This window comes from Rhinolophus sinicus, linkage group LG03, assembly GCF_036562045.2.
Source record: "Rhinolophus sinicus isolate RSC01 linkage group LG03, ASM3656204v1, whole genome shotgun sequence".
In the NCBI taxonomy this organism is placed as follows: Eukaryota; Metazoa; Chordata; class Mammalia; order Chiroptera; family Rhinolophidae; genus Rhinolophus; species Rhinolophus sinicus.
The window spans coordinates 109988573-110011640 of record NC_133753.1 but is presented as its reverse complement, the minus strand read 5'-3'; the positions used below and the strand labels follow the sequence as shown (position 1 = coordinate 110011640).

The 23068-nt window shown below is 40.7% G+C and overlaps 1 protein-coding gene across 2 annotated transcripts in view; it reads left to right on the top strand.

Annotated features, from left to right (window-relative positions):
• Positions 1-6239, top strand: part of LOC141570661 (cytochrome P450 3A12-like) — a 37899-nt gene extending 31660 nt beyond the window's left edge. For both annotated transcript variants that reach the window (XM_074328514.1, XM_074328513.1), the window contains exons 12-13: positions 2848-3010; positions 5163-6239. In XM_074328514.1, coding sequence (XP_074184615.1) covers positions 2848-3010; positions 5163-5258 — 259 coding nt within the window. In that variant the 3' untranslated portion in view covers positions 5259-6239. The remainder of the gene's footprint in view (positions 1-2847; positions 3011-5162) is intronic.
• Positions 6240-23068: the final 16829 nt, after the last annotated feature.

Genomic DNA, 23068 nt, shown 5'->3' with positions numbered 1-23068 from the left:
GCTCCCTCCTACTCTCAGTATTTGGTGACTCTTCCAAAGTGAAGTCATCTGTTTCTATACATCAGGACCCTCCTTTGGAGGGTGGAGGGAGTCTTTAGCAGGCTATTCTGGGAATTCAAAGCCAAAGGCGGGTTTGGGCACAGCTTGAACTCTGGAAAGAGGTGATATTTCCCATTTATTGTAATGGTAAGAAAAATTGGAATGAACTAATAGAGGCACTAGCTGGGATCCAGACTTTTGTCAGCTCGACTGTACGATCCCTAATGGCGGGGACCTTGTCTCACTTGCCAGCAGTCCTCAGCTCCAGCGTAGAGCCGACACATGATACTTGTTGAAAGAAGAAGCTAGAGTTGACCAAGTGCTCCGTTTCCTGGACCAGGGCCACTCTGTGCTTCCTCCAAGCTCAGCACTTTCCCTCACTGTAGTTTCATGAACATGAAACCAGAGATCCTTACTGTACGTCTCTTTTTTATGAACTATATTGGGCTAACTTTGGATAATAATACTATATAAATTTCAGGGGTACATCTTTATAATACATCTGTATACTTATTATGTGTGCTGTCTATCTGAAGGCTAGTCTCCTTCTGTCCTTCTGTATTTCACCCCCTGTACCCTTCTTCCCCCTACCTCCCACTCTCCTTCTCTTCTGGTAACTGACATTCTGTTATCTGTATCTTTTTGTTTGCCTTGTTGGTTGCTTTTTGTTTTGCATCCCACATATGAGTGATGTGCTGTTGTTGTCCTTTTCTGTCTCAGTCATTTCACTTAGCCGAATACACTCAAGATCCATCCATGTTGTCACAAATAGCAACATTTCATCTTTTTTATGGCTGAGTAGTATTTCATTGTGTGTGTGTGTGTGTGTGTGTGTGTGTGTGTGTGTGTATATCACATCTTCTTTATCCAATCATTTGTCAAAGGATACTTGGGTTGTTTCAATGTCTTTGCTATTGTAAATAATGCTGCAATGAACATAGGGGTACACATATCTTTACAAATAAATATTTACAAATTATTCAGGTAGATACCCAGAAGAGAGATTGCTGGGTCATATGGTAACTCTATTCTTATTTTTTGAGGAACCTCCATATTGTTTTCCATAGTGGCTGCACAAGTTTAAATTCATACCAGCAGTGTATGAGGGTTCTCTTTTCTTCACATCTTCTCCAGTGTTTATTTTTTGTCCCATTTTGTTTGTGTGTATCCCTTCTATTTATTTATGTATTTTTGCTTTTAACTTTTTCTTTTAATTAAAGTTTATTGGGGTGACAATCGTTAGTAAAGGTTACATAGATTTCAGGTGTACAGTTCTGTATTACATCAACTGTATATCACATTGTGTGTTCATCCCCCAGAGTCAGATCCCCTTCCGTCACCATGTATTTGATCCCCTTTACCCTCATCTACCACCCTCCTCCCCACTTACCCTCTGGCAACCACTAAACTATTGTCTATGTCTATGAGTTTTTGTTTCTTTGTTTGTTTGTATTGTTCCTTGTTGTTTTCAGTTTTATATCCCACATATCAGTGAAATCAAATGGTTTTTGACTTTTTCTGTCTGACTTATTTTGCTTAGTATAAGAATCTCAAAATCCATCCATGTTATCGCAAATGGCACTATTTCATCTTTTTTTATGGCAGATTTGTCCTATTGTTAGTAGCCATCTAACCAGAATGAGGTTAGCTTTGATTTGCATTTCTCTGATAGCTGCTGATGTTGAGCATATTTTCATATATCGGTTGGCAATCTTGTAATTCTGTTTGATTCATTCAGTCATCATACAGACAGTAAGTGCTTACCATGTGTGAGGAAGTGGTCCAGGCAGTGAGAAATCCAAATGTTAAAATAATGGGTATTTAGAAAAATTTTGACATACACAAGTATATGTGTATTTGACATATACACAAGCATTTTCTATAGGCATAAGGGATGTGTCCGTAGAATACTATGGAATACTTGAATGTATCTATGTGTGCCCATCACCTGCCTTAGAGCCATCAGACTATGTCCACTGTCCCATCCACACACCACTACTGTCCTTCTCCTGATTCCCATATTATTTTAAGGCACATCATCTGTAAATAGACAATGTTCTCCAAAATATGGAGACTGTTAAAAAATACGTAACAACAATGCCATGATTACTTTCTCCAATATCCGATTTTTTTCTCAATAAAATCAAATATTGAGGAATCAAATTTAAATAAAACATAGATCTAAACATCAAGAAATTTATAGCCCAGCCGAACAGACAGACAAGGAAATCAGGGATTAGAGTAGAATAGCATCATATGACCATGAAAATCATCTGATTTATGCTATTCTGTGGGAGGTAGGGGGACAGAAGCTGAGAGTCCAGGGGAGGGGGTGGGAAGGAAGTGAAGACAGAGGAAGAAAAAGGAAAGGAAGGGAAAGAAAAAATAACAGTTTAACTAACAGGAGACATTATTCCTGCTTCCTTCCTCTGTGAGCATGTGACCAACATGAGTTTGAGTGGAGGCAGGAACCCACTGTTCCTTCAGTCTCATTTCTTCCTTGCAGCTCCTCAGAGGGTGAACATCTCACACTAAATGTAATTTTAGTGTTTGAAGATAAATTTTCCTTTAAATAGCACTCATCTTGTGTCTTCAATGAGACCAAAAGCTCCTATAGCCTAAGGAGAATGGAAAGGACCTGTAGCTTACAATTCTCACTGCAAAATAATCACAGCAGCATCTCAATGACTAGCCCCCGGAAGCGTCCTGTGTACCTCTGGTTAAGGAGTCTGAGCGAGAACCCCAAACATGTGAGGGTTGTGGTGTTATATTTCATTAACTTGTTTCCATCTACTGTTGTGGAACCAGGTTCAGTAAGGAGAACAAGGACAGCATAAATCCTTACATATACCTGCCCTTTGGATCTGGACCCCGAAACTGCATCGGCATGAGGTTCGCTCTCATGAACATGAAACTTGCTGTCGTCAGAGTCCTGCAGAATTTCTCCTTCAAACCTTGCAAAGAAACACAGGTCAGACAGTTAACTTTCTGCGTGCATAGTGCTGTATTGGGAGAGTTTTCTTACTGGGGGATATATATGCATATATATTATGAATGTGCTCATTCACTGTTTGGTAACTTAGTCTACGTGCCAGAGAATCTATTTGGAGTCATCTGTGCCCTTTAAGATGCTGTTAGCTCTGGAGTGCTAAGTCTGTGATTTTATATTAACCCAGCTGTAAAAGTCATCTGGAATCAACGCAATTAGCATGACATGAAGCTGTGCAGTCCTGTGAGCAAAGTTTTAAATTTGGTTTCAAGTCCACTGGAAGGGAGGGGGAGTGTTGTGTGCAGTCATGAAGTGCAATGAGAATAACCACGTCGTGACTTTTGAACAATGCTCTTCTCCGCCTGAACTTACAGATGCTCTTACAGCAGTGGTTCTCAACTACTGGCTGTGCACCAAAATCAGAGGGGAGTTTAAAAATTCCTGATGCCTAGGTCATCTCAGAATCTAAAATCATCCATCCTGTGTGACTTGAAGAGTGCCCCCTTTGATTCTCATGTGCAGCCAAGGTTGAGAATCACTGATTAAAGCATTTCTGCCAGATGTGAAGGATTCCCACAGTCTAAGGCCATCCTGGCTACTTGACCCCACCTCCTGGGAGCCCCCTGCATTCAAGCTTGGCTCCTTTTATATCTGAATAAGATCTCTGTGATGTTCTCTCTCTCCTCGCTATTCTGTTCTCATCTTTCAAGTCCTAGTTCAAATTCCCAAGTCCCTCCAGGAGCCGTCCCCATCTAGTCCAAAGCCCGTTCTCTCCTCTGCTCTATTACTACTCACTGCAGGCTGGTCTCATTGGTTGTATCACCTCACCTAATACTTTGTCATTAAATCATCCAGTCTGGTGCTCCATTTCTTTGTAACTAAGAAAGGTACAAAGCTCCTCATTTTGTGCCTTTCATAAATTCCTTGGCACTCATGCAGCAAATGATTAAGTAATGATTTGCAGTTGATCAGAGCTCTCGGAGATAAATTTTAAGCATCTTAATTTGAAAATTTTAACAAATAACATTTGTGATGTCCATTCTGTATGAGTGTTACAGTTTATAGAGGAAATATATACATGTGATTTTAAATTGTATAATAGAAAGGTTTTACACTAATAGAGAGATCTGGAATCTCTCCTCTGAAGAACAGAGAACTGTTGCCACTGGTTCATATCAAGCAAGGCATAATAAGGCTTATTTCTCGGCCTCGTGCGTTTAACATTCATCCACTCCCCTTACGGAGGCTTTCTCAGGGAAGAGGAGGAGGAGAGAGATGGTTCTCATCTTATCCGCGGCTTTGGGCAGCTGAGTAGCCGTCCTGTAAATGTGTACAAATGGGGAACTCAGCTCTGAGAGGAAGTGGGCCTCTGGCACACCTGGGTGGGCAGATGCTCCTGCAAACTCCCAGTCATCCACGCTGGTGCTTCTCAAACTCCATGACAATTTGCTTGCCCTTCTCTCAACTGAGATCAGAAGGTTATTGTGTTGGTGGCTCTCCCAACACTGAAGGAGCAACTGGGTGAGAATGGAACTAAAAGTATTAGTCAAAACACTACATAGGCCTTCAGAAGTTCACCATTTACACTGCCCCTGAGAACCAGGACATGTTACAATGCAGGCGTAATGCTTCACAGAGAACTCTTCCCATCATGAAACTGGAAGAGTTCCACTGGGAGAGGTGACTGGACTCTAGAAGTCAAGGATGGTCCACACTATTAAAATGCATAATACATATTCAAAATTACCTTGCAATTTTCAATATGCACAAAATTAACTTTATATGGCTTTTTAAAAGTTTGCCATAATGCCTAAGAATCTGGTTTAAATTTAAAAAATTCATCTTTTTTATTTAAAATTTAAACCAAACACAAACCAACATGGTTTTGTCTCTGGCCTGGTATATAATAGGCACTGTGTAGATATTTTGTTGAATGAATGGATAGATGCATATTTTCACTGTCCAGTCTTGACACAGCTTATTGAATAAGTATTAGGAATCAAGGTGTATGGTGCTAAAAGTAGTTTTTATATATTTGTAAGTCATTATTGTTCTTAATGTATCTTGTCGACTTTGCTTCTGTTGTTGACAATGCTTCATTAATTGCTTCTCATGTGCTGTTTAACCTTTGCAGATCCCTCTGGAACTGCAAGCTCAAGGACTTATTCAACCACAAAAACCAATTGTTCTAAAGGCTGAGTTGAGAGATGGGACCGTAAGTGGAACCTGACTTTCCCTAAGGACTTCCGCTTTGTTCTTCAAGGGAGCTGTATCCCATGACACCACAGACCTCAATTTACTTTGTGAATAAAACCCAGAAATGAAGATGAGCTTAACCTACTGCACTTGATGGATAACTAGGGAGTCTGTACCTTCATTTAGCTTTCTCAGTAGCTACACAGAGTATTCTATACTGTGTAATATAAAAGATGTGACTAAATAAGTACCATATATGCAGACCCAGTTTATTTGGTTCTCATAGTACTATCTCCATTCACCTCCACTTAGGACCATTTACTCTTCCTGACCACTGATCAAGAATACAAATTTCTGTATTACATCATCTATAATTGTACACCTGAAATCTATGTAATTTTACTAACAATTGTCACCCCAATAAATTAAAAAAAAGAAATTTAAAAAAATTTCAAAAAGAAAGAATACAAATTTCTCAACAATGTTACCACAAACTTTAATAAAAACAAGAATTATTGTGATAACTGCAGTAGTGACATTTATATCCCATGTTTTATTTCGAATATTTTATATTGTATGTTATACAAGCAAGTCAAGAAACATCTCTCTACAATAGTATTATCTGCTGCCTTCATGCACAGTAGGGGGAATTGAATCAGTGAGAGCCAGTGACTAAATGTTTTTGACCCTCACAATCACTGGCTGGGTGGGGCCTTTTTCAGAACTCCAGTTTGATATATTAATATAGGTAAGAGTTAATCCCCTGTGTCTTGGCCCTTGTTTCAAAAATATATTCATAGTTTAATTCTACATTTATGGAGCACATATTTTTTTATCCTCAGCTGAGTTATTTATTATTATATTTTACTTTTGATTTAATGTTTCGTCTCATCTCCCTTGATGTTTCCGGAAGGCAAGAAACATGTTTTTATTTATTTCTTTGTATGTCATCCTCAACTGTCAACTATCTTAACACAATGAACATGAAATAAAAGATGGTCGACTGGTCAATTGATTGGGCAGAAAAGCTGCAAGCATTCATCAGTTTCAATTGGCATCAGAAGCTGCACAGGTTCTTAATTTTCTTTCTCTGTCCCTTCCCTCCCATTTATGTCCCTTCCCTTTCCTTCTCCCCTATATTCTACCTGCCTTGCCTCGCCTTGCTTTGCCTTTCCTACCCTACCCCTTCCTTTCCCTTCCTGGATAATTCAGACCTAAAGCAAATCGCTGGGACAGCATTGTGGGTAAACATACACTGGTAGCGGGGAGACAGGGGCAGAGAAGGGTGTCACAGTGACTCCAAGTCAGAGACCAAGAAGGGTGGGAGGGTGTCCACATGGGGGAGCAGACTGACATGTGCCTGGGAACCCATGCAGAGCGTGTCATGGTGAGAGTGGCGAGAGCTTAATAGGGTTTGGAGAATCTAAGTAGAGCAAGGAGGGCATCCGTGTGTGTCAAGTGATGGTGCGGGGTTTGTCTATATTAAGGGGAAGTTGATCAAATAAGTAAATGTATAATAATGGATAATGGCAGCCAGGTTTCACACTGTTGGAGAAGGGAGTCATTCAGAAAGGGAGAAACTAGAATGAATCCTGTGGATTCAGCGATGGGACCAAAATGCATTGTGTAAATTCATGCTTTTGATGATAACTTGTGTGTGTGTGTGTGTGTGTGTGTGTGTGTGTGTGTACACATGTGAAGGAATACGGTTCATCAGTTGTCCTGATGGGAGGGCAAAAATTACAGCTGCTGGTAGGGTGTGGTGGTTGAGGTGGAAGGCTCTCCCTGAATTCATAAAGCAGCTCTGCCACTTGGAGGCTGGGTAACCTAGTTATTTAAGCTTGGGGCACCTCACATTCCTCATCTGTGAAGCAGGGATGATCATAGCACCCTCCTAGTGGGCTAATTGCGAGGATTATGGAAGTTAATGCAGATGAGACTGAGAATTATTCCAGGCATGTTGTGAGCCAACTGCAGCACTGGCCGGTGGTGTTACGAGTCATACTCCCAGAACAGTGCTCTTCTGAGCTGCCGATGTCATAGAAGAGCCCAGTTTGTCACAAATCAATTTGCGGGACAGCCAATTTGCTGAATGACTCAGTCACTGGGTTCCTGACAGCCTCTCTGAGGTTTCGGTTCTTTCCCAAACTGGGCTCTGCAACTCTGCTCTAAGATGTGAATGTGGGGACAGAGCCAGGAGTGCAGTTTCCAGGCTCTCGGCCTCACGTGGAAAGGTGCTGGCTCGGGTAGTAGATGGCCATCAGCTGTGACTGGTTGGCCATCAGCTGTAACCAGTTAGCCAATTAGCCACTGATATAACTGCCGTGACTGCATTGGTTTGTTGGTTCATTGGCAGGCAGAGAAGCTGACGGTGGATTGTGGATCGTGTGGATCCTACTGCCTGTGTGTGTCTTGCTTAGCCGCCAGCGAAAATATAGTGGTATGACTCCCCTATCTATGGCTCCGTGGGTGTTCCTTTTTGGCCTCACTATATCCTGAGTTCTTATGTGGGGAGCGGGAGATGAGACCCCGCATGACACCCCGTGTGAAAGTGAATAAGTGGGTTTTCCTGCAAACATACTGTACTGTTTTTTTCTATACTTATGTCCTACCCTGGCATCCGCCCCATGCCCTGCGTTGTACCTTTCTTTGGCCCACCCTGCTGCCCCCATTCAATGGGCACATTGGTGCGTTCGTGGGCTTTCCTTTAAACATACTTCATTGTTTTCTCTATTTTTGTGGATTTATGTTTTGGTGTTTGGCAGAAAATTGGCAGTAATGGAATATCATAGGTCTTAATGTCTTATGGATTTGTCTTATGTCTTAATGTCTTCTGAATTGACTTATCTTGAATTGACTTCAGGTGAAGTGCTAGAAGCGGGCACTGGGCTTAAAGCCAACTGCTCCAGGTGTCGGTGGTCCTATGGCCCTGGCCACATTTGCTCAGAGCTTGGCCCTGCCTATTCCAGTAAATTGCAAGTGGCTTCCATTATTGTGTCCCATGACCCTTCATGTTATGCCATAAGAACTGGTCCTAACGATCAATCAATTGGTCTATTTACAGAGTGATGTGACCTATGCATAATCCATCTTATTAAATTTGAAGGTGGTTGTGCAAAATGGAGGTGATTCCTTCATTCATGTATTCATTCAAAATCACCATACCAACTATACCATTTTTAGGCCTCAGGACTATAGAAGGGAATACATTGTGGATCTCAAAATTTAATTGGAGAGACAGAAATATAATTGTTGTATAATCATTGAGTCCCCAGGCACCCTTGAGAGAAGGAGAATGGATCTGTATTAGTTTGCTGGAGTTGCCATAGCAAAGTACAATAGACTGGGTGACTTAAGCAGAAGAAATTTATTCTCTCACAACTCTGGAGGCTGCAAGTCCAAGATCAAAGTGTCAGCAGAGTTGGTTCCTCTCAGTTGGCTTCAGGAAGGCCATCTTTTCCTGTTCTTCACATGGTCTTCCCTCTGGCCTGTCTGTGTCTGAATCTCCTTTTCTTATAAGGATACCAATCATTGTAAATTGGGGCCCACCCTATGGTCTGATTTAAACTTAATTAACAATTTAAAAGCCCAATCTCCAACTACAGTCCATTCTGAGGTGCTGGAGGTTAGGAACACAACATGAATTGGTGGTAGGGGGGCATAATTCAATCTATAACAGGATTTGAGGAGAGCCCATGGGTCTGCACGTAGCTGACACAGGAGGGCTAAGGGCTCCCACACAGCACTGAACATGTACTCTCACCAAGTCTGGGTGGAGGCTGGGGGCAGGGCCTGGATGCCAGTGAGAAGTGCCCAGGGGAGACTCTCAGGTCTAATAGAGCCACGAATGCAGCAGCAGACCCTCTAGGAGCCTCTGCAGAAGACGGCAGGGAGCAGACGTGGCCTACCAGGCCCCAGGGGAGGGTGAAGGTCTGAGGCTCACTTTCCCATTACATAGTTCATACCCCTCAATATCCTGACCTCATCCTGGAAGGAACAAGAAAAGGAGGGGCTCAGAAAGTCCAACTCAGAGAAGCTCCTTAGGCAAATGAGACCGCAAAGTTGTTTTATGGTAACCAAAAAATTCTCCCTTCCCAATCCTGCCTCAGGTACGGTCCCATGGGGATGATGATCTCATTTATGAAAAGTTAAAAGGCTGCGTTTTCTTTGAGCACCTGTGTGCATTTTCAAAAGTGCTATATCTCTCATTTCTACAGTTGGTACAATAACACAGATGATTCACAGACAAAGATGAAATGAAAGAATCAGACAGAAGTCATCTCAGAGATCAAGCCAAAGCTTAAGTTTTACAGATTTCTCACTTATTCCTCCTAACAGCCCTCAGAGGAGACTGAGGCACAGAGAGATGAATGACTTGCCCAAGGTGAGAGCTGGGAAAGGCAGAGCCTTCCAGACCTGTGGCCTTAACCATATGTGGTGCTGTTGCCAAACAGCCTCCTGAGTCTCACTGCTGGGATAAACCCCAGGAGATCCCAAAGTTAGAGTCATGAATAGATCAATTCACTATGGTGGGAGGTCTGCCTGGTGCTTTTGGAGCACAGAGAAGGGCACTTAGCCCCAGAGGAGGTTTGGAGAAGGTGACGTCGGATCTGACACTTTTAAAAATTCATTTAAAAAATAAAATTTATAGATGTACATGCTTTAATTTTTTAAGATTTTTATTAAACCATGGCTAACATACAGTATTATTTTATTTTCAGGTGTACACCATAGTTATTCAACATTTATATACCTAAAGAAATAATCACCATGATAAGTCCAAAACCATCTGCCACCATACCAAGCTATCACAATATTATTGATTATATTCCCTATGCTGCACATTACATCCCCATGACTTATTTGTTTTACACCTGGAGATTTGAATCTTTTATTCCCCTTCACCTTTCCCCCCTCTTTTTAAATTTTTCAGTTAGAGTTGACATTCAATGTTATTTTATATTAATTTCAGGTGTACAGCACAGTGGTTACACATTTATATAATTTAAGAAATGATCCCCCTGACTAGTCTAGTACTCAGCTGGCACTATACATAGTTATTACCATATTATTGACTATATTTCATGTGCTTCACTTTACATCACCATGATTGCTGAGTAATTACCAATTTATACTTTTTAATCCCTTCTGCTTTTCACCCTGTCCCCAACCCCACTCCCATTTGGCAAGCATCAATATGTTCTCATGTATCTATGAGTTTCTTTCTGTTTTGTTTGTTTATTTTGTTCTTTAGATTCCACATACTTATAAGGGAAATCACATTGCATCTGTCTTCGTCTTACGCTCCACTCAGCACAGTACCCTCCGGGTCGCTCCAAGCCACTGCAGATGGCAAGAACCCATTTTCTTTCAGGGCCAAGCAATATTCCATTGTATATAAGTTCCACCTCCTCTTTATCCATTATTCCATAGACAGGCACCCAAGTTGCCTCCACATCTTGGCCATTATAAGAAATGCTGCAATGAACATATAAATGCACATGTTCCCTCGTAATACCATTTGGGTTTCTTCAGATAAATACCCTGAAGTGGGATTACAGCATCCTTCCTTGTCTCTTGTTATAGTCTTTGTTTTAAAGTGTATTTTTTCTCATATAAGTACTACTATCCCGGCTTTTTTTTTTTTCCATTTCCATTTTCATGAAATATGTTTTTCCATCTCTTTCATTTTTGTGTGTGTGTCTTTCAATCTGAAATGATTCTCTTGTAGGCAGAATATATAAGGGTTTTATTTTCTTATCTAGTCAGCCTTCCTATGTCTTTTGACTGGCGCATTTAATCTATTTACAATGAAACTGATTGTTGATACATATGTAGCTATTGCCATTTCATTATTCATAATAGTGATTTATTTTCCATCTTAAAGAAATCCCTATAACACTCCTTGTAATACTGGTTTGGTGGTGGTGAACTCCTTTTGTTTTTTCCTGTTTGGGAAGCTCTTTTTCTGTTCTTCAATTCTAAATGATAGCCTTACTGGGCGGAGTAATCTTGGTTGCAGGTCCTTGCTTTCCATCACATTGAATATTTTATGCCAATCCCTTCAGCCTGCAAAGTTTCTGTTGAGAAATCAGCTGACAATCTTATGGGAGCTCCCTTATAAGTTACTAGTTGCTTTTCTCTTGCTGCTTTTAGGATTCTCTTTTTGTCTTTAACCTTTGCCGTTCTAATTATAACGTGTCTTGGTGTGGGCCTGTTTGAATTCATCTTGTTTCAAACTCTCTGCACTTCCTGGGCTTACATGTCTATTTTCTTCACCTGGTTAAAGTTTTCAGTCATTATTTCTTCAAATAGGTTCTCAATCCCTTGCTTTTTCTCTTCTCCTTATGGTGCCCCTATGATGCGAATTTTGGTATGCTGTATGTTGTCCCACAGGTGTCTTAAACTATTCTCATTTTTTTGAATTCTTTTTTTCTTTCTGCTGTTCTGATTGGGTGCTCTCTGCTACCTTCTATTCCAAATCACCATTTCGATCCTCTGCTTCATCTCTTTTGATGGTGATTCCTTCTAGTGCATTTTTCATTTCAGTTATTGTCTTCTTCACATCAGACTGGTTCTTATTTATGGTTTCCGTGTACTTTTTTATGCTTGCTAACTCTTTGTAGAAGTTTTCACTAAGTTCCTTGAGCTTCCTTAAACCATTGTTTTGAAGTCTTTCTCTGATAATTTGTTTGCCTCCATTTGTTTAGTTCTGTTTCTGGAGTTTTCCCCTGTTATTTCATTTGGGATGTATTTCTTTGTTTCCTCATTTTTGCTGCCTCACTGTGTGTTTCTATTTATAGCAGGTGCCCTGTGTGTTTCTATGCTCTGTCTCCCAGTCTTGGCTGGGTGGCTTTATAACAGGTGCCCTGTTGGGCCCTGGCAGTCTCCCTGGTCACCTGCTCTGGGTGCTCCAGGAGTGTCCCTTGTGGGGGTTGTGTGTGCCCTCCTGTTATAGTAGAGCCTTCATTGCTACTGGCACATCAGTGGGTAGGATTGATCCCCAAGCTGATTGGCTGTGAGGTTTGGCCATATCCACAGCTAACAAGCTGCTGTGCAGAGGCTTACTCCACTGAGTGGGATTCACCCCAATGGGTTCTTGTACCTGTTGACATTGCCCTTTGTGTGTGCTGCTTATGGGGTTAATTGGGTGGTGCTCTGCTGTGATCTGAGGCCATCCTCCAGGTATGTTGGTTCTGGGCCTTTTTGGAGAGGCTTTAGTGCAGGCTCAGGTCACCCACTGACTGTGACTGGTCTGGGGCTATCTGGTAGGAGCTACAAAGTGATCCATGGTTGTTCACTGCCTGTGGTGCATGGGAGAGGCCACACTGCAAACCAAGGATGTCTGCCAACAGTACCGGGCCTGGGGTAGCTCCACGAAATACCAGGACACCCCAAGGTTTGCTGCCACCTGTCAGCTCCCTTAAGGTTCAGCCACTGATAAAGTTTTGTGTGGTATGCACGTTGGGTGAAGCAGGGTTGCAGAGAGTCTCTAGAGTAGGAAGAGCTCTTGTCACCAGGTTAATGTAAATTCTGGTTGGTGCCAGTGCTGAGCCTGAAGCTACTCAGCAAAAGTCTCAGAGCACACCGAGGCCAGTTGTCATCTGCCTGATGGCTGTGGAATCCTATAGTTTTCCAAGAAAGAGTGCAATGCGGGAGGTGCTGCTCTTGGAGAAAATGCCTCTGGCGTTGGGGGACTTGGGTTGGGCAGGGTCCCAGCTGAGTCAGCAGGGTGGAGCCAGAGAGCTGCAGAGCACAGCAGACAAATCAGATTCTGATTTGGCCAGCAGCATAGGGGGAGAGCTCCACACAGGAAAGATGGTGGCCACCTGCTGGCTGCATGGATGCCGGACCCCACACAGGGTAAATGGCGGCTGTCCTCCAGCCATCCCACTGAGGCCACATACCACAAACTGCCCCTTGTATGCCTCCGACACTCCTCGAGTCACCGTCTGTGTGCTGGAGCCCAAAGTGAGTGCCTGCGAGTGAGTGAATCTGTGCACAGGCCCTTTAAGAGGACACCTGGGTTTCCCGTCTCAACCAGATAGTCAGAATCCCCACTGTTTTTCACAACCAGATATTGTGGTGGCTCCTCTTCGTGGCAGCAGTACTCTGGACTAGGGAGCCTGGTGTGGACCTGGGGTCTCTTGCTCCTCTGGGGGGAACCTCCGTGGCCAAGATATCCCTCCCGGTTCTCAACCACCAAACAGAGGTTTGGGGCCAGTCCGTTTCTCATCTTTGCCCCTCCTACCAGTCTCACCTTTGCTTCTTCTTTATGTCCTTAGTTATAAAATTTCTGCTCAGTCACACGTCAGATGGTTTTCCAGGTTGATTGTTCTATAATTTTGTTGTAATTTTAATGTGTTCACAAGAAGGAAGCAGGCACAATATTTATCTACTTTGCCATCTTGGATCTCCTCTCTAGATGTACATGGTTTAAAGACTCAGACAGTCCTACAAGGTTTATAACAAAACTGTTGTCAACTTGCTCTACCTGATTCCTACTGTGGTGTTACCATCCAGAGTCCACTTTAACCACTTTTCAACCACTTTCTTCTAGTGTTTACTGCTGTGCCATTAAATGGCATGCTTATACTACAACTTCTTGATTACTATGGAAGATAAGTGTTCAGGTTCCTTCCATCCTCCTCTGCCTCACCCCACTTCCTACCTTCCCGAAACAAGGATGGGACTCTGATTTCTATTCAGTGTTTGCATCAATATAACTTAAGTGTCTATTATTCACAATTGAGCCACACACACTCTGTGCTTGACAACATTTATGTTCTTGACAACTTTTCATTTTCATTTTCCTTGACACCAATAGTACCTTTTTGTAATTTGATGAGTTTTCTCTGTCCTTATCATCCGTTTTCCAGCAGAACTGTAATTCCCCCCTCTGCCCCTTTAAGCCCTCTGGAGGCCCTCTCCTTGCTTTCCATCTGGACTGCTTACTCCTGATGGCTTCTGCACAGCCTTGCCCCCTTGCCTCTCAGCTGTGCTGAATGACCTGTTCCCAGATCCTGTGCCTGTCTCGCTCTCTCTCGGTTTTCACCATCCTTTTGATAGTGTGCCATCTTGTGACTTGCAGAGGAATGATGCATATGAGTAAATTTTTAAAATAACCTCCACATCTGAATACATCGAATGCATGTACCCTCATGGTTGGTTGATTATTTCGGCATAGAATTCTAGGCTGGCCAGAATTTTCCCTCTAAATTTGGAGACATAAAGTCTTGCTTCTAGTTTTGCTGTTGAGAAGTTTAATGCCTTTCTGAATTCTGAGCCTTTGTATGAGAACTGTTTCCTGCTCTTGCTACACTTTCTGCCAGGTTTGATATGTTCGTGTTGTCCCTGGTGTTCTGAAATTCCATTACAATGTGTCTTAGTGGATCTGCTTTCATCCATTATTTTAGGCCAGAGCTGTCCAATCAACCTTTCTGTGATGAGTCAAATGTTCTCTCTCTGTATTGTCCAATAAAGTGGTTGCCAGCCATATGAGCTATTGAGCACTGAGGAATTGCTTTTGTAATTTTTTTTTAAATTAAAATTTATTGGCGTGATGATGGTTAGTAAAGTTACATAGGTTCTAAGCGTACAATTCTGTAATACATCATCTATACATCACATTGTGTGTTCACCAACTAGAGTCAGTTCTCCTTCCATCACCATATATTTGACCCTATTTACCTACTTCTACCAGCGTCTGCCCTCATTACCCTCTGGTAATCACTAAACTGTTGTCTGTATCTATGAGTTTTTGTTTCTTTGTTTGTCTCATTCCTTTGTGCTTTCAGTTTTATATCCCACATATAAGTGAAGTCATATGGTTCTTGACTTTTTTGGTCTGACTTATTTCACTTAGCATAATAATCTCAAGATCCACCCATGTTGTTGCAAATGTCACTATTTCATCTTTCCTTATGGCAGAATGGTATTCCATTGTGTATATATAACACATCTGTCTTATCCAATAATCTATCAAAGGACACTTTGATTGTTTCCATGTCTTGGCCACCATAAATAAAGCTGCAATGAACATCAGAGCATATATATCTTTACGGATAAATGTTTTCAGAATTTTGGGGTAGATACCCAGGAGAGGATTGCTGGGTCATATGGTAATTCCATTCTTACTTTTTGAGAAACCTCCACACTGCCTTCCATAACGGCTGCACCAATCTGCATTCCTACCAACAGTGTATGAGGGTCCCTTTTTCTCCACAGCCTCTCCAACACTTGTTACTATTTGTCTTGTTGATGATAGCCATTCTGACTGGGGTGAGGTGATATCTCATTGTGGCTTTTATTTGCATTTCTCTGATGATTAGTGATGTTGAGCATCTTTTAATATATCTATTGGCCGTCTGTATGTCCTCCTTGGAGAAATCTCTATTCAGGCCCTTTGCCCATTTTTTAATTGGATTGTTTATTGTTGTTGTTGTTGATGTCATTGTTGAGTTATATGAGTTCCTTAGATATTTTTTGGATATTAGCCCTTTATCAAAGGTGTTGTTTGCAAATATCTTCTTCCATTCTGTTGGTTGCCTCTTTAGTTTGTCGATGGGTTCTTTTGTTGTTCAGAAAACCACATAAATATGGATAGATACTTTTCAACAAAGGAGCCAAAAACATGCAATGGAGAAAAGACAGCCTCTTCAATAAATGATGCTGGGCGAACTGGAAAGCCACATGCAAAAGAATGAAACTAGATTGCTATCTGTCACCATGTACCAAAATTAACTCAAAATGGATCAAAGACCTAAACATATGATCTGAAACAAAAAACTGCATAGAAGAACACATAGGTACTAAACTTATGGACCTTGGTTCCAAGAGGATTTTATTAATTTGACCTCAAAGGCAAGAGAAATAAAAGCTAAAATGGGATTATATCAAAGCATTTATGATTTTATTTAATTTCAATTAATTTATATTTAAATATGACCATCAGTGGGACTACTGTATTGGACAGAGCAGCATATCATGTTTTCATTTGAAGACTCCTGTCTTTGATTCTGGTAAATTTTCTTGAATTCCTTCCTGTATTTCTTTTTCTATTTTCTTTTCTGATACCTTTATTTGACAGAAGATGGAACTCCTAGAATGCTTCTGTAGTTTTCTGATGTTTTCTCCTCCATTTTCCATCTCTTTTCTTCTCTTTTGAAGTGAATTGGTTAACTTTCCCCTTCTATCTTTCTGTGGAATGTTACATCTTCTATGATATATCTTATTTCCAGAGTTCCTTTTCACTCTGTTCTGATTTAATGTCAGTATATTGCTCAAGTCACTATGGCTGCTTTCCAAGCTCCATTCCTACTTCACACTGTTTGTTTTCCTTTAAGCTTCTATCCCTGTTTGTTTTTGTCTTTTCCTTAAATGCTGTCTGGTCCTTGCTGGTCTGCCTGTATTTGAGAGCGTGCATAATTTGTCACTGGTGGGCTTTGGAGTAGAGCCATCTGACTGGAGGACCCCTAAATCTCTATATCAGTAGCTCATTGGGACTGTTCAGCTTCCCCAGGAGGAATTCTCTGGTCTTCTGCCCAGGAAGCGGAAGGTGAGGGAAATCTCATGATTCCCCTAATTCTAGTCCAGTGCCCCCTTCTCCTCTCTGCCAGGGGTCCCCAAGTCCAGAGTGTGTCCAGTTCAACATGGGCAGAGTTGTGTCCACAGTCTTCTGCAGGGTAGGAAAGGTGGCCGTAACAAAGCACCACAAACTGGGAAACTGGTGGCTTAGTACAAAAGAAGTTGATTGTCTCACTGTCCTGGAGGCCAGAAGGGAGAGGTCAGGGTGCTGGCAGGGTTGATTCCTACTGGAGCCTCTGAAGGAGAATCTGTTCCATGCCTCTTCCTAGCTTCTGGTGGTTACCGGCAATCTTTGTGTCCCTTGGCTTCTGGTAGCATCACTTCAAGCTCTGCCTCCATCTTTACACTGCTGCCTTCCTTACGGGGGTTCTGGGTTTCTTCTTATAAGGACACCACTCACTGAATTGGGGCCCACACACTGCAGTATGACCACATCTTACCTTAACTAACTACATCTGCAAATATTCTGTTTCCCAATAGAGTCACATTCTGAGGTTGCTGGAGGACATGCATTTTGGGGGACCACTATTCAAGCCAGTACAGGAGGAAATCTGGAAATCTATTTATTATGCAGACGTTAAGCAATCATCCTGTTCTCATTCACACCTCCTGATGGTAGACATGCCTGTGCATTCAGTTCCTGAGTCTTTGTGGGCCTGGTGGCCTGGTTCTGTTTTGTCTGGTCTCCCCAGTGCTGCGGGCTCAGCTCCAGCTTTCTCTGTTCTGCACAGTGAGTGACCTTTCATGGCAAATATACAGTGGTCATGGGCGTAAATTCTGGGGCCAGAACACCTGGGTTCAAATCCTGGAGCTCTGGCTGTGTGACTTTGCACAAGTGAATTAACCTCTCTGTGCCACAGTTTGCTCATTTGTAAAAGGTGGTTGCTAATAAAAGTACCTACTGCATACAGTTATTCTGAGGTATAAGGGGAGTGTTTAGCAAGGTGTCCGGCAGGAAGAGCTGTGATGACTCTTGGCTACTTCTACTTCTAGGTTTCAAACATTTGGAGGCAGTTGTTTGCTCTGGTTGTCTTTGTCACTGTGGATATGCCTTTTAAGAAAGCACTTCAGTGTATTTTACGGGGCTTCTGGAAGCTTCAGAAGTAAATGCATGTGTTCAATCACCATGTTTAAGTTTCTGAGAGGAATCTTAAAGATGAGGAGGTGATTGAGAGAGAAGAGGCAAGCGGAGTAATATGAGCAAAACTGTGGAGATGTGAGCACCAGGGTGTGTGCAGGGACCTGTAACGACTCCAGGGTGACACAGCGTGAGGTCTGAGGACAGGCACTGGGAACACAGCAGGTGCAGTGAATCACCTCTCACCTGGGCGTGGCACAGGCAGTGCCCAATGTGAGGGATCAATTCTGGGAGCGCCCTGACTGATGTGCAAAGGTCACCCTCTGACAAGAGATCAGCCAGGAGGCTGTGGTTATGGTCTAGGCCAGAGATGACGATGTCTGACTAAGGCAGGGGCTGGGGAAGGAGAAGGGGGGAAGTTTGAAAGATATTTAAACTCTTAGAAAGTACTGCTAATAATGTCTTCCCGAATTTTTAGAATGATAATTTTCAAATACAGAAAATTTCAACAGAAAGATGGAAAAAAAATATGTAGTAAACGCTCATGTACCCACCACTGAGATGCTACAATTAGCATTTCTTTATTTAGTTTATCACTTATCTATCCACGCCTCACTCCATTCATCAACCCATTTTATTTTTTGATGCATTTCATTGTAAGTTGCAGAATGAGAACACTGTGCCCCTGAACACAGCAGCATGAGTGTGATTACCTAGATGAACCTTGCTGTGTAAAAAAAATTAACCTACTGATCCTTTTATTTAAAATTTTAGTACTTTGTTCCTATTTTTGCATTACTATTGATTTTTAAAATATTGCATTAAAATGTAATTAATAATTATTACTGAAGAGGCATTTTTGCTCTCAAGTGGAATGCTTCACTGATTTGGCCTCGTCTCGGCCCTGTCTGGAAGTCCTCACCGATTTTTTTTTTTAAGACAGAGAATACTTTATTGAGACCCATCAGAGAAATGGACAGGCTGGGTCTGTAACAAGCGTCATGCTTTAAAGCGTAGGCCAGTAATTGTATATGAGAGTATACACTGCTCCCTACAAATTAGCTGATCAGACCACAGCTTTTTAATGTTTAAAACAGAATAAGCCTCCCTGTAAAAGCAGCAGCTTTGTGACATGTTAACTTTAGTATTTCTCTCCATCTTCCTTAACCCTTCTTCCATTTATTTTTATAGACACCTTGTGTTGGCAAAGACGGAATCAGCTCTCTCTATTCCTTATGTGGTTCCTTTGGGTTTTGCCTTTTCTCTGCCTACAAAATAAAGTATTCAACTTTGGGAATTGTTTAAAACAAGTTCTGCTGCACCTGAGGAGGGTGAGAGGGATTTCAACCCACGGGGGCTTTAAGATCACACAAGAGTGGGAAAAGGTGGGGTGTCGTGGGCCTGCTCCAGGCCCGGTGCTCACACAGTTGGACAGATAGTACCAGCCCTAATTAGAATCTAGGAAATTAAGTATCTAAACATTTATGAGCTCAGCAGCTCCTCACCCAGCAAGGGGTAAAAAGAGCCATTTATTTTATTTATCTTTAAAATTAAATTTATCGGGTAACAGTGGTTAATAACATTATATAATTTTATCTAATTATATAATACAAGATCATAACTGGACATCTGCGTACCCTGTGGCATGCTCTGCAACCCCAGTCTAGTTTCCTTCTGTTAGCATGTACTGTCCTCCTTTGCTCACTTTTCCTGCCTCCCACTGTCTTTCCCCTGTGGTTACCATGGTTCAGTTGTCTGTAGCTATCATTTTGTTTTTGTTTGTTTTATTATTTCATTACTTTTTGTTCTGTATTCCACATATGAGTGAAATCCTATGATTTTTGTCGTTTTCCATCTGACTTGTTTCACTTAGCACAATACCCTCCAGATTCATCCATGTTGTCAAAAATGATAATATTTTATTTTTTTATGACTGAGTAGTAATCCATTGTATATATGTACCACAACTTCTTTATTCAATAATCTGTCAATGGGCACAGGTTGTTTCCATGTCTTGGCTTTTGTAAATAATGCTGAAGTCAGCGTAGGGGTACATATATCTTTAGGAATAAATATGTTTTCGTATTTTAGGGATAAATACCTAGAAAAGGAATTGCCGGATCATATCATAGTTTGATTCATAATCCTTTGAAAAACCACCATACTGTTTTTCACAGAGACTGTACTAATTTATACTCCTACCAACAGTGTGTGAGGATTTTCTTTTCTCCCCATCCTCTTCCACACTTGTTATTTTTTGTCTTTTTGATAATAGCAATTCTAATGGGTGTGAGGTGGTATCTCATCTTGGTTTTAATTTGCATTTCTCTGATGCTTAGTGATGTTGAACGTCTCTGCATATGTCTGTTGGCCATCTGTATGTCTTCCTTGGAAAAGTGTCTATTTAGATCCTCTGTCCATTATTTAAATCAGATTGTATGTTTGGTTTTTTGTTGTTGAGTTGTGTAAGTTCTTTACATATTTTGGATATTAGCTCCTTATCAGAGGTATCACTTGCAAATATCTTCTAACATTCAGTTTGTTGCCTTTTTGTTTTCTTAATGGGTTCTTTTGCTGTGCAGCAGCTTTTAGAGTGATGTAGTCCCATTCTTTATTTTTGCTTTTACTTCCCTTGTCTTTGGGATCAAGTTTACAAACACCCCTCTGAGACCGAGGTTTATAAGTTCGGTACCTATGTTTTCTGCTAGGACTTTTATGGTTTTGGGCCTTACATTTAAGTCTTTAATCCATTTTGAATTTATTCTTGTATATGATATAAGATAGTAGTATAGTTTCATTCTTTTACATGTGTCTGCCCAGTTATCCCAAGACCATTTATTAAACAGTCTGTTTTTACCCCATTGTATATTCTTGCCTCCTTTGTCATAGATTAAATGCATATATAGACATAGGTTTATTTCTGGACTCTTTTCTGTTCCATTAATCTATGTGTCTGTTTTCCTACCAGTACCATGCTTTTTAAAATTACTATGGACTTGTAATAAGTTTGATATAAGGTATTGTGATATCTCCAGCTTTGTTCTTTCTCAAGATTGCTTTGGCTTTCGGGGTCTTTTTAAAAAAAGATTGTTATTAAAATATAGCTAACATACAATATTACATTTGTTTCAGAAGTGCACCATAGTTATTCAACATTTATATACCTAAAGAAGTGATCACCATGATAATTCTAGAAACCGTCTGACATCATACCACACTATCACAATATGATTAATTATATTCCCTATGCTGTACAATACATCCCATGACTTATTTATTTTATACCTGGAAATTTGAACCTCTTATTCCTCTTCACTATGGGGAATATACACAGGCTTTTAATTTTTTCAATTAGAGTTGATATTCAGTGTTATTTTATATTAATTTCAGGTGTACAGCATAGTTTAAATTAAACATTTATATAATTTAAGAAGTGATCCCCCTCATGAGTCTAGAAAATTCTGTATAACACTATGCAGAGTTATTACCAAATTATTGACTATCTTCTCTATGTTTTACTTTATATCCTCATGACTGCTTTGTAACTATCAATTTGTACTTAATCCCTTCACTTTTTCTCCCTCCCCCCAATTCCCCTCCCATCTATTACTCTGATAAATCTAGTACCTATCTGACACCATACATAGTTACCACAATATTATTGACTAGATTTTTTTATACTATACCCTACATCCCCATGACAACTTTGTGACAACAAATTTGTACTTCTTAATCCCTCCCCTTTTTAAACCACCCCCCACACCCTCCCATCTGGTAACCATCAAAATGTTGTGTGTATCTATGAGTTTGTTTCTGTTTTGTTTGTTTGTTTAGCTTGTTCTTTAGATTTCACATACAAGTGAAATCACGTTACATCTGTCTTCCTCTGTCTGACATGCAGTCATCTATTGATGGGCACTTAGGTTGCTTCCATATATTGGCTCTCTTAAGCAGTGAACATAGGAGTGTGTTTATCTTTTTGAATTAGTGTTTTGGATTTCTTCAGGTAAATACCGAGAAGTGAAATTGCTGGGTCATAATTTTTTGAGGAACCTCCAAACTGTTTTCCATAGTGTCTGCACCAATTTGCAGTCCCACCAACAGTGTACAAGGGTTCCCTTTTCTCCACCACCTCACCAGCAGTTGTTATTTTTTGATTTATTGATGATAGCCATCCTGATAGGTGTGAGGTGATATCTCATTGTGGTTTTAATTTATATGTCTCTGATGATTAGTCATATTGAGCATCTTTTCATATGTCTGTTGGTCATCTGTATGTCCTCTGGAGAAATATTTATTCAGGCTCTCTGCCCATTTTTTAATTGGACTGTTTGCTTTTTTGGTGTTGAGTTGTATGTATTCTTCATAAATTTTGGATATTAACCCTTTATCAGATGTATTCTTGGCAAATATCTTCTCCCGTTCAGTAGGATGTCTTTTCATCTTACGAATGGTTTCCTTTGCTGGGCAAAAACTTTTTTGATTGATGTAGTTTCATTTGTTTATTTTTTTCTTCTTTTGTTTCCTTGCCTGAGGAGATACATAGAAAAAAAATATTACAGAGAACAATGTCAGAGAATTTACCACTTATATTTTCTCCTTGGTATTTTATGGTTCAGATGTTACATTTAAGGCTTTAATCCACTTTAACTTTATTCTTGTATATGGAATAAGATAGTAGCCTAGTTTCATTCTTTTTCATGATATCTGTCCAGTTTTCCCAAAACCATTTATTGAATAGACTGTCTCTATCCCATTGTATATTCTAAAGCTGATATTTCCTTATTGGCTTTCTTTCTGTCTGGATGATGTATCTATTGCTACAGGATGGGTGTTCAAATCCCCTCCTATAATTATATTTTTGTCAGTTTCTCTCTTAAGGTCTGTTATTGTTTTATATATTTGGTGCTCACAAATTGGGTGTGTGTATATTGGTAAACCTTTTGATGAATTTTCCCCTTTATCATTATAAAATGTCCATCTTAATCTCTTTTTACCTTCTTGGTCTTAAAATCTATTCTGTCTAATGTAAGTACTGATACACATACTTTTCCCTGGATGCTATCAGCATGGGGTACCATATTTCACCCCTTCTCTTTAAGCCTATGTTTGCCTTTGGATCTCAGATGAGTCTCCTGAAAGCAGTATATAGCTGGGTCTTATTTTTTTTTTAGTACATC